Source organism: Eutrigla gurnardus, assembly GCF_963514095.1.
Source record: "Eutrigla gurnardus genome assembly, chromosome: 11".
Classification (NCBI taxonomy): Eukaryota; Metazoa; Chordata; class Actinopteri; order Perciformes; family Triglidae; genus Eutrigla; species Eutrigla gurnardus.
In genome coordinates this window covers 8,172,975-8,185,025 of record NC_139925.1, presented here as the reverse complement: position 1 = coordinate 8,185,025, position 12,051 = coordinate 8,172,975, and the positions used below count along the sequence as shown (strand labels likewise).

General features: G+C 41.0%; 1 protein-coding gene across 7 annotated transcripts in view; it reads left to right on the top strand.

Moving 5' to 3' along the window:
* Positions 1-12,051, top strand: part of adgrb3 (adhesion G protein-coupled receptor B3) — a 106,159-nt gene that overhangs the window by 48,237 nt on the left and 45,871 nt on the right. For 6 of the 7 annotated variants that reach the window (XM_084021768.1, XM_084021770.1, XM_084021771.1 and 3 more), the window contains 4 exons: positions 5,612-5,776; positions 6,568-6,732; positions 8,499-8,663; positions 9,172-9,273. In XM_084021768.1, coding sequence (XP_083877894.1) covers positions 5,612-5,776; positions 6,568-6,732; positions 8,499-8,663; positions 9,172-9,273 — 597 coding nt within the window. The remainder of the gene's footprint in view (positions 1-5,611; positions 5,777-6,567; positions 6,733-8,498; positions 8,664-9,171; positions 9,274-12,051) is intronic. The other variant, XM_084021772.1, reaches the window with a different exon arrangement.

Sequence of the window (12,051 nt, the reverse complement as noted above, 5' to 3'; positions counted from 1 at the left end):
TGTGTTGCTGTGTTTTAACAAACTTTTCAATGTGTCTATTGTAATGTATTATTATTGAAGTTAATCTGATGCTTTCTTTCTTTGATGTTGATTTTTTTGTGAATGTGTTTTTTTTTTTTTTTTCCCATTATCACTTTTGTGTTTTCCATTTCATGTAACTGTAAGGCAATTCATCAGCATTGAGATGGTTTAATGACATGTGGTTCTGCATGGAGCTTGGGGAGCAGTAGACACTGATATGTTGTCAGCTTCATTTCCTTGAAGGTCAGCCGTGCATTTTAAAATAGCTTGGCAGCATTTCTTCAAACGCGCTGGAAGGCATTTCTTCCTCAACTCATGATGGCAGGGAAGATGAGTCACTGGCAGTCAGGTATCAGCATCAGATGCTTTTCCTGACTGGTGATTGCAGCGCGCCAATGTTTGCCTGTATGCGTCTGGTAGGAGAGCGTGTTGGTCTAGACAAGTCACCGTAACCCATTTTTTGGGGTTGTTTACTTCTTTACTCCTTTAGTAATCAGATTCTGAACGCATGTTTAGTCGAGATAGTTGATGGTGCAGTTAGGGGTAGTGCTTCTGAGTCTGCATCACAAACTTTTAAGATAAAATACTGCAAGTTGCATCCTCCTACAAATCTATTATGTGCTGGACTTAATTTGTAGATGCGGTATGCGCAAGTGGGAAGTTGGCAGTTTTCAGCAGGGTCACTCTATTACATTGTGCGGACATTAAAAGCTAGCGCGAGAATGAGTCATTTCAAAAGAACAATTTCCTAAATACCAGTCTCGGTGCGGCTCCACTGTGGCCATTAATATTTAGCTCAGAGAGCATTAGACAGCAAGTTCTTATTTCTCAAATGATGCACAGCCAAATTCCAGGTACATGCATTTATTTGCATGAATAATAATAATTAATTTAGAGCCAGGACTTACAGAGCTGCCATGTGCATTCATTATTGTGCTTGATTTATTTTAAGACCTGCAGATATTAGGGGCTCGCTTGTGGCTAATTATGGATCTGGAACTTTCTTTCACATAATAATGCACAAACATTCATCACCAAATAACTGGGCATTAAAACTCTGGGTCAACTCTAAAGCAATTTTGACTTTCCTCAAAAGAGTAAGACTGCATTAGAGCTTATTATTAGAGAAAACAACAGAGGGATAATCTTTTTATTGTATAAAATGTCACTATTGTTCATTTATTGTATTGCTTCATGAGTTTTTAAGTAGATCGTATCAATTGTTCCGTAGTACTGCAGCGTAGTTATATTGCATTGCTTGTAATATAAAAAAAAGCTTATCTTTTCAATTACTTATATTAAAAACCTAACGCTAGGATCCTAGAATTTGTTTTCCCAAGTCATCCTCAAAAATGCGGCTGATATAACTTCGTATCAAAGTAGCAAACTGGTACAAAAAAAAAATCCCTCCTGGCATGGTGCCACATGAAACAGAGTCTATATCTAATATTCCAAAAGGCAGACGGATCGATTCACTCTCTTCAAACTGTGAGTAGTATGCCAAGGTGGAAGGAGACTTCCGAAATAGAGTGCTTAAATTAAAGACGCGTCACTTCCAGTCTAAAAGGAGCCTTACCTCCCACTCACCATCGCTGACAACATCAACATCATCGGTGGGACAATAGATCAGGCGCTGCAGGCCGACATCAAACACCTTGTTAGAAATCCTGGGCCCTCCGTACAAGTTGCACCTGCCAAAACACAATAACACTTCTGCTTTACCAAATATTACTTTTACCCGAGTCACCCCCTTGTTCAACCCAACCAACAGAACCCATAGCCATTTAATTTGTTTTCTTCCTCCATAGCAGTCCAGTCATATTTGACTTTTCTACACTGACATACAGGATTTTCATGTTCAGAGCCAATGCAAAATTAGTTTTATACTGTTGCACAGAGCACAGCATGGTGAGGTTCAGCGTTCCTGTTCACTTTAAAACACTGCACACGTATTCAGCAAGATCTGGAGTTTAAAAAAGCAGGATGTTAATACCTTCTTAATGGGTGTTTTACTTTGAAAATAGGTAGCTTGACTTTCCTTCATTTGAGTTAACATTAATGATTTCCTCGAACAAACGTGTGGTTTGGTTGGTTTGGGGGGTTAGTTCTACATTCTCGTTTGGGCTAATTATGGCACCTGTCGGTGAGGACATCGTTAGCTGCAAGGTTTAGAAGCTAGCTTCTTTTTTTATCGTGCTATTAACAAGTTCCTGTTTAACACTAGAAATATAGTTTATCATTCCCATGCACTGAAGCCCACTCTTCAAATAAACTGTCAAAACACATAAAACATAAAATACCTTTGAAGTTGGGTGGGTTGTTCTTCTCGCGTCAACGTCCACGGTTAGCGTAGTTCACATTAAGTGATATAAACAAAGCGCCGAGCATGCGCAGATACGTGTCCTCCGATACAGGAAGTGCTAATGCAGCGGCGGATTTCAAAATAAACTACGCCATCTGTGCGTGTTATCCAAGTGCAAAGGTATAATGGCCTTTTTTTTGTGTTTTAATTTATTTATTTATGTATTTATTTAACGACAGTGGAGTATGTCAGGTTGTGGCAGTCAGCAGGCTAGGATACATTTGTTGCTTGCGGTTTTGTCAAGGGATTTGTTGACAACAATAAATAAATAAAATAATGATTAAAGTACCGGTAATTACCTTCATGCATAGCTTGAACATACAAGAACACTTCCTAATCAGTTGCTATTATGTACAAATTGTTTTGCCTCAACTTAATCAACGTTTGTTTTTTAGCTGTACTAAAACACCTGCTGCTACTAATAAGCTACCTTGGTTGGTATGCAGAATGTCATGTGTATACTTACAATAAAGACAGCAAATACTGGGCAATTAGCATAAGCAGCAATAGCTTCCATGGAAACAAAGCATAGGCAAAGAAAAGGCAGTTGCCTACAAAAACATTTATCAGCGGAAAACACTGGGATGTTCATTCTGCAAAAACATTATTATTATTGCCAGCTTGATCATGAAGGCCATGCATAATTGAATAAAAGAAAAAGAAAGAAAAGAAATAAGAAATACGTCTTAGTGCTTAGAAGAAAGCACTAAGACGTATAAAAGACACAGGAGACTATGTTGATTATATATAATTAATCAGTGCAAACCAAAGACATAATAAAATAAAGGCCGGCAGAACTTCTGCCTTTGATTATTAACTAATATTAAAACACAAGCCTAGTACAAGTAAGATTTTCTTCAAGATACATTCTCTTCACTTTGGTGTCAATTTTGACAGGGAACCAGTAAGACATGATAAATTAGACTTTAGGGGATTGTTCAAATGTATTTATGGAAGACTACCAAGAGCGAAATAAAACCATTAAGATTGTGATTTCATTATGTGTGCTAGAGAACCGGACTCTGAAACCTGATCAGTTACTGTAAGAGGCAAACCTATTGCAAAAACGTCTCCCATTGCCATTGATCATTTGCACTGTTCAAATGTAAGAGCCAAGTGCAAAATTATGCACAAAAGCTTTGAACTGCAGCTATAAGATAAGCAGGGATGTGAGTGTATTTTTATTGGAAACTATCTCAAACAGCTTTGTGGTGAAAAAAAAACGACAGCCTGCAAAAAAATATTATATTATATGATGAATGCAGTTGGGCACAGGAGAAATGCTGACACGTTAATAAGGTAAAACCTCACTGGAATGATATGAGGTGAATTAAGTAAATCCCAGTTTACCACAGATTAGTGAAAACATTCTTGGCCTGATTTGCTTTGTCCAGCATCTTGTGCTGGTCCAAGAATTTCACCCCTAAAACGAAAGCTCATTGCTCATAGTCATGGCTGTAGTCCAGAGTCGGTTTTTCAGAAATGTTCAAAGTAAATGCTTGGGCCACCATGGGACACTTAGCCGAGAGCATCAAAACAGCACCTGGAGGCGGGGGCTGGGACAGACGGTAGCTCCGCCTCATGGCGGACAGTCAGCTTGATCCCAAGATCCAACAACCCTACGACAGATCCAACGGTTATGCTGCTGCTTTGAGCCTCTGCACAAGCTGTGGACAGACAGTGACCCCTCTGAAGAGGAACCACCAATTCCCTGTGGACAAGTAGTCACATTTTCAAGGTCCTATTAGCAATCAAAAGATGATAATTAAAAAAAAAAGAAATCTGCAAGATATGCATTGTGAAATAATCCCCATTTATTAGATGTTCAATTAAAATGACTGATTTTCATTAAACACAATTATATTTATATTGTTTCTATAAAATAATGTAGAGGCACGGCCGCGCCCACATCAACCTTTTATTCCCATTGTATAATAATGTATAATGTGTGTTATGCATATATATCTTCAGTATACACCTGATACTAAAAAAAATGTTTTATTCAACAACTTCCATCCCCTTAAAGTCAATTTTAAAGCCTTCAATTTAGTAAAAGCACATCTGCTATAGGAACAAGAAGCCAGCACGTAATAACAGAGGTGGTGTCAGTGTTCCTAACTGCACAACATCCAAGGCAAGACTGCAGGTGTCTTACTTCTGTCTGACTCTCCCATATTTCCCTCTCCAAAGTAAAGCTTTAAGCCAACAGCAAATATCCTTAAAGACTTAAAGAGCTCCTTAAAGACTCCCCATCTGTCAACCACCCAGTTAAACATACACGCGAACCAAGATGCAAGAGGAATGATTCCTTTTCCCGGCTGAAGTTAATTGATTTTTCTTCAACTAATTTAGGGGAACACCTCATGATAAGCAGATGACATGATAAATGTGACAAATGTGTCATTATTATATTTTATTTAAAGTATTTTAGTATTTTGGTGGTATAAAGTTAATATTTTACTTGTAGTGGCTGCATATATCAAATGTCCAAAAAATAATATAACGCCGAGTTTTAGAATTATTACTTTTATCAAGAGAACATTACCTTTTGAAAGATTTCAATGTTAATTTCACACCATATGAATTATATCAATGAACACTTTTGATAAATCCCCTGTTGGATTTAGGCTGTCTAGACTGAGTTTCAGAGTGGCCATTTCAATACCAATCATAAGAGGCAGGCGGTTATTCAGAGGTCTGGTCAGGTTACAGCCTGTCCCCTTTTCATAACCATAAGTATGTTGGTGTGACTGCAGATTTGCAGGACTATTGTCAGCCCACATTAACCTGAAGGTCCCCAGCTATTAGATTCCCAGTCAACCAAGAAGCCCCAACGAACTGTAACAGTGTGCAGACCTGCTGCTACTCACCCGCACCTTGAAAAGTCAGCATTCTATTGTTGTTATAGGTTGAAAGCTGCCATGTGGAATACTGACATATTTATCATATTCCATACATATACGTGCTCTGTGAAGCATTGTAAGCGGGGTTGCATTAAGTTATTACTGTGTTCAACGTGCCGAGGCGACCGAAGCTTGAGGCTGAGTCTTTGCGAAGCCCCACAGTGTCTGTGTGCTCAGTGTTTCATTTACATTAGTTTTGTCGCTGATTATTTTTGATTGATTTTTGATTTCATTTGTGGCTCGGTGGAGTTTGTTATGGAACTTGTTTATGCTGTAGCAGAGACCGAGACGTTGATTAGGCCTGACGCCTTTTCTGTGCCCGCAGTACACGGTGTATGGGAGGAGTGGTCACCGTGGAGCCTGTGCTCATTCACGTGTGGCCGAGGTCACCGCACTAGGACTAGGATGTGTGCCCCTCCCCAGCATGGAGGCAGGGCCTGTGATGGACCCGAGACCCAGACTAAGCTTTGCAACATAGCCCTGTGCCCAGGTATCATCTGTCTGCTCTCTGAATCTATTCAACATAACAATATTCACAATTACCCCTGAAGGCATGATGATGATGATGATGATGATGAGAGGGATGCAAGAAGGTAAATGATTACTCATTTCAGAAGATGAGTTATTGAGGATGGTAGCTGTTTACCTTACACACATCTCTATATAACCGTTAATCCGTACAGTACAGCAAAGGTGAGTAAGAAGCTGAATGGAAGCCCCGTCTACGGTGCATTTAAAGTAAAAGTGCTTATGTAATAATGCGGTTTAGGAAACCCTGTTGGGAGTCAACACTGTAATACTGACGTCAAAATCACTTACCCGCAATTGCCTGCGAATGTTAAGCAGATTAGTGATGATGAGTTTTTCCACACAGTAAATGTTAGCTTTGCTCTGGTTACAGACTCAGTGAAAACCGCTCAATCCCACATGATTTCCCTCTGCCCAGACGGGGAAATGGAAGGCGGCTAACAAATAGATTCAGCAGTTTGTGCCTTTGGCATTTTAATAATCTAAATCTTTATACGAGTACATTCTACAAAAACACTTTTTATTCTCCTTTTGCCTTTAGCCATGTTGGGATATCTGAACCAGAGCGAGAATCAGCAGTACAATTCTCCAAAAAAATCTACAAGTAGTCATGTCATTTTGTCTGTTTTTTTTATGTTTTTCTCTTTCAATCTGAGAGAGAATAGTGATCTGAATATCTCCTCCCATTTCTGTCTGCCCTCTTTTTTTCCCTTCACATGGGACATGCTTGTTGGGTTGTGGTTGGTGCCTCAGTGGACGGCCAGTGGCAGGAGTGGAGCTCTTGGAGCGATTGCTCGGTGACCTGTGCCAATGGCACTCAGCAGAGGACCAGGCAGTGCTCAGCAGCCGCCCATGGGGGATCTGAGTGTCGCGGTCACTGGGCAGAAAGCAGAGAGTGCCATAATCCTGACTGCACAGGTAAAATCCTGAGCCTCTTAATTCTTTATCCGCTTTGATGTCTAAATTCAAAATTATGATTTGAATAGGGGGGAAAAGAGAGACAAAAACCAGCTGGCCTCATATTGTCGCCGTCATCGTCACAATAATGAGAAATATCATTTCTACTATCCACTTCAGATAACATATTCAGCCTGATTTCACTCGTTGCGTGCTGCAAACCTCCGCAGCAAGAATCACAGTGGTGTTATAAGAATCAAGAGTAATATTTAAGACCATGCTCTATCAATTGGATTTGTAAAATCCAGTTAGATACACTGTATGCCTTTCACATAATTCAGGGTTAGCTGTCCAAACTGTCTGTCAACATCACAGACGTATTAGAGGCTCAAAGATGTCAGCTTAGTGGTCCCCATCGGGCTTTGAATTGTCTGATCATAAGAAGGGCCTGAGCACTCTCATAATCTCCTGATGCAATTTTCACTGCAGCAGCCTAAAACAGCTGTTCTTTTTTTTTTGTTGTTGTTCTGTATTTCACTGGGATGTGTGTGTGTGTGTGTGTGGCATAGAGATCCCTCTCACATTTTTTGAAAATCTGTGGAAATGTTGTATAACCATGACCAGTCAACCTAATGCTCTCATGGACCATTAAAAAAAAAAGAAAGAAGCAAATGCTTGTGAGTGCGTTAAGTAACAGGCGATGCTGTTGTTCACCTCGCAGTGAGAGGATGCATTATACGATGTATCCCTTTAATGAGGCCTACCTATTTAGCTCAGCCTCCGAGGTGAGGGATCAAACACAGTCCAAGCCTTCATTTAAGTCAGCACGCGGTCCGCGACTGCTCGTGGCGTCACCTTGCTTCGCAGAACACAAAGGACGAGTTCATGGCACACCCCAACACGTCTTTCACAAACAGTTAGATTTATCTTTGAGAAATGTAGAGCGTGGAAAGTCAACAGGCATTCTTTGACTAATGACTACAATAAAGGCCTGTGCAGGATTTGAATCAATGTTATGTGTTTTCAAAATTGAAAGAATTTGCTCCAAAACCGCCGGCACAATGGAGTCTTTGAAGCACGCGAGCATGCATCCGTCTGGGGAATCAGCTGCTCTGACGCGGAGCAGAGGCTTCGGCATCTACTGAGGATTTTATCAATATCTTGTGAATAGTTTTTAGTCAACAGGTCACATTAGTTCCCATCGTGTTTCTCTTCTGGAAGCAGTCCTGACAGAGGTCAGTTGTAGGACACCAAACAGCCCCGCGCCTGTGAAGGAGGGGGTAAGCGGAGGTCAGAATGAGAGTGGAGTGCGTTTCCTGCTCACACAGTGTTGTACCTTTTCCCTCTCAGACAAGGGCATGTGATATACGACATCGCTGAAGGGAAGCATCTGGGATTTTTTTTTTTTTTTTGTATCTAATGCACAATTTAACAGTGTTCGTTACAAGGACATAAAACATGCTGCTGGTTTTGGAAACTTCAGCATAAATACCGTTTAATATTGGCAAAGCGAGGCGAAGAATCACCACTCGGAGAGCAGCTTCTTTTAGACATAAAACACACATTTTCCTGATTATGCAAAGTGATCTCGTTCATTTTTCCCCAAAAAATATTACCAATAAACTGCTTCTACAAACTGAATGTCAAAAGAAAGAAATAGTATAAAAATAAAATGATGATAAAAGCTTGAATGATACATAATAACATTTCCACGTGGTGATGTATCATGTTGGTGTTATTCCGCCTCTGAGAGTATCTGTTCCTCACCGAGGATGATTCTGTTTTAGCTAACGGCCAGTGGAATCCTTGGGGTCCGTGGAGCGGCTGCTCGAAGTCCTGCGACGGCGGCTGGCAGAGGCGAGCGCGGGTGTGTCAGGGGGCGGCGGTGACCGGGCAGCAGTGCGACGGCAGCGGAGAGGAAGTCAGGAAGTGCAGTGAGCAGCGATGTCCAGGTGAGCCCAAGGATGCTGAGGATAAAAGCCTGAATGAGAGTGAAGAGATGGTTATCTCTTATGTGGAGTGAATCACATAAGTCACATAACAATAACAGGAGGGATGAAGGAGTACGAATATAAGCCAATAAATACAGTCATTGCAATACTGGTGACTTTCTAAAGGATCATCAAAGCTTATTGTACAGCTTTTTAAATGAGCTCTAAAGTCATAAAGTCACTTTATACTTCCATTGTCTACAGTAAAGGAAGCATTATTCCACAAAAACATTAACTTTTATTATTATTATTATTATTATTATTATTATTATTATTATTATTATGCAGCGCCTACACACAAAAGTCGTGATTAGAGAATCCTTGAGCATCAGCAACACTATACAGCTTTGATCTCCTATATTTCCATAGCATCTTGTATTGAATATGAAGAAATTCTTGCATCATATTTGGAAATGGTGAAAAGCTCTTTGCATCGATGTAGTTACGCTTGTACCACTTTGCTTTCAAGCACCCTATGAGATCTGTCCGGAGGACTATGCAGTATCAATGGTGTGGAGACGGACGCCTTCGGGAGAGCTGGCCTTTAATAGATGCCCACCCAACGCCACAGGTAAGGACACGAGGAGTCTCTTTATGTCTGGATTTTTTATTTCTGAATGGTATAGTGGGCACTGAGCGGTCCATAGATGCATTTACGCTTCTTAGATTTCTGATTGTCTTCATGCCCCTGAGGAAAAGTAGTCCTCCCATCAAAGGCAACAGCATGGTGGAATACATTTTCAAATATATGCTAGGGATTCATCCTTTTGATAAACTATATGCATCATTGATTGACCTAAATTTAACTCATTTGTCAAGGAATGACTGTTTGAATCACGGCCAACAAATGCAACCGTCAGCATGCTATTTCACACTATCTTCTACCATCTGTGTTTGTATGCACATCACCATGCTGCTAATTATGCTGCATTATGAGGAAGAATCCTGAAAATCACCAAAACATCATGACAATAAAACTAGATCTGGTGCCAAAATTGTGTCTCTCCATCTTCATCCCATTTCCACATGCTTGGATGGAACTCATGGCTACACCCGTCAGGGACGCAGCAGGTGCAATGGATGAGGGGGGGGGATGCTAACTGTGATTCTGAGAGCATTGTTGAAGAAAAGGCTCTGTTTTCAGACATTAAGCAGACGCTTTAATATGTGCACGGAGGGAAGAGCACTAGACGATGTGAGTTCTCCAACAGGGTGAGACTAACACTCTTGGAAAGAAGGGAGCGGAGGGAAGAGGTGAAACAGAGTACAGCCTCCTTTAACGCCGCCGCGGTACGAGGCAGGCTTTTGTTCTTGTTGAAGGTCAGCTCGCTAACAAACAAGACGACGGGACAATGAAGTGCTGTTTGCTGCTAAAGTTACAGGTTGGTTTTAAACAGCGTTCTGAATTGACATTTCTTTCACAAGCATAAAGTAGCTGGCAAACTAGATGCGGCAGCAAACACGCCGTCATTCACAGATGGCTCACCTGCGGCAAAGTTACGCCGGGTAAGATTTACTAGCATGACATTAGCTCTCTGGCTTGACATTAGGTTTTATGGCTAATAATTGTTTGGTGCTGTACAAAGCTATTTTCAGCTCCCTGTGAGGGCTTTTTCTTTTCTTTTTTCTTCTTCTCTGCGATGTTGTTGGATATTTAACACTGATTAAGAATTTCATTTGCACCAAGAGGTGTCTTTACTGCATGTGCCAGACCCGGGTCAGTCAGTCAGTCAGGGTGAGACAGTTGGCGCCTTTCTACAGCAGAACTAATTAGTGTTGTTACACTCTCACATTAATAACTTACAGTTATTATATGTTTAAGACATTAATTAATCATTTATGCCACATTTTTCTTACATTCAACTGAATTTGTTAAAGGGTTCGCTCTGACTGTAATGCAAACATGTATGTTAGTGCAGACTAGCTGTTCTGAGTAGATCAACACATTCTGGCATTTTACAATAAATCTGACCTTCTTTGTGTTTATCCGATACATGCACGACAATTTGCACGCAGGACCACTTCACAAGACAACCAGAAGCTTTAATGCCTGTGCAACAGAAGGCCTGCGTTATGATGAAAGGGTGGAATAGCAGACATATTTCATGTTTAAGCAGAGTGCATCCCCCCTGTCACGCCGGCGCTGGCCACAGGGAAACAGACTATGATGGACAACGGTTCAGGTCAGGTCAAGTTTATTTGTAAAGCCATTAATCACAGTCCCGGTGTCAGAGGGTTTCACAAAGGCCGCATTATGAACCCATAAATGAAAACAACACCTCCCAACCTTTGACCTGTAATCAGATCAAGGTCAAACTCACACAACCCGTAATGAGGAAAATGTGCAAATCACCTCACAGAAAGGGAAATTCCCCACCATGAGACGACGTGACTGATGCTGGGAGCAACGAAGAAATATTGATCAGGAAAAGAAAACGCAACAGGACGTGTGAATGCAGTGAGACTGCCTGGGTGAAGCGGCCAAATGTGTTTGGTGGGCGTCCGCGGCCACCCAGCCTCAGTCGCTGTCGCCCAGCAAGGTCATGGGAGGACCAGCACCCGGTGCAGGGGCGTCAGCACGTCACGCATGACAACTTCCACCAGAGGCGAGGAAAAAGTGGAGAGGATACACAGACAAACAGCAGACGACTTTGTTCACTTTGTATCACTCAACAACAGAGGCTCTTACATTGGTAAATACATAAACTACACTGTAAGAGTCGCTAGAGCGGAAGAACTGATTCCTGGCCGCGACTATAAAAACTTGAGTTGGACTCAAGTGGGTTCAGTGTTGTTCGTATTTCTAACCATCACAATTGAAGGAAACCCTACAATAATCTGAGTTCCTCAAAGCTGCAGCAGGAAAACATGAAGGACTCATTCTAGTGGAGGTTGAAGCAAAAACATTAACGCAGAAAATAAGGAAAATGCAGTTTCTGAATGTCTTTTATGCGACACAGAAAAGGATGTACTTTGTCTGTCCTTTACTTTTTTTGTAGTGCTGCGCATTCTGTTTAATAGTGAGTTACTATTATGTTTTGATAGTTGCGAAACAGTAATTATGCATAGTACCAGTTGTGAAATGCATTATTAGTATTATAGTAATCAATTTCCTTAATTTTAACCTTTCTTTATACATTTAAATTACGTTTTTTTTACTCTACTGACACATGCAGCTTCCACTTATTCATGAGCCCTAAATCTCAATTATCAATTCAAGTTCGAGTCACCCAACTGAGAGAGGCAGCAATTAAAGCAACAGAACCACAAGCTATTAGACAAACACTTCACAGGTTAACGTGGAGAAAATGATCATGTACTCAAGCACACATCACTCTCCGTCCTTTAG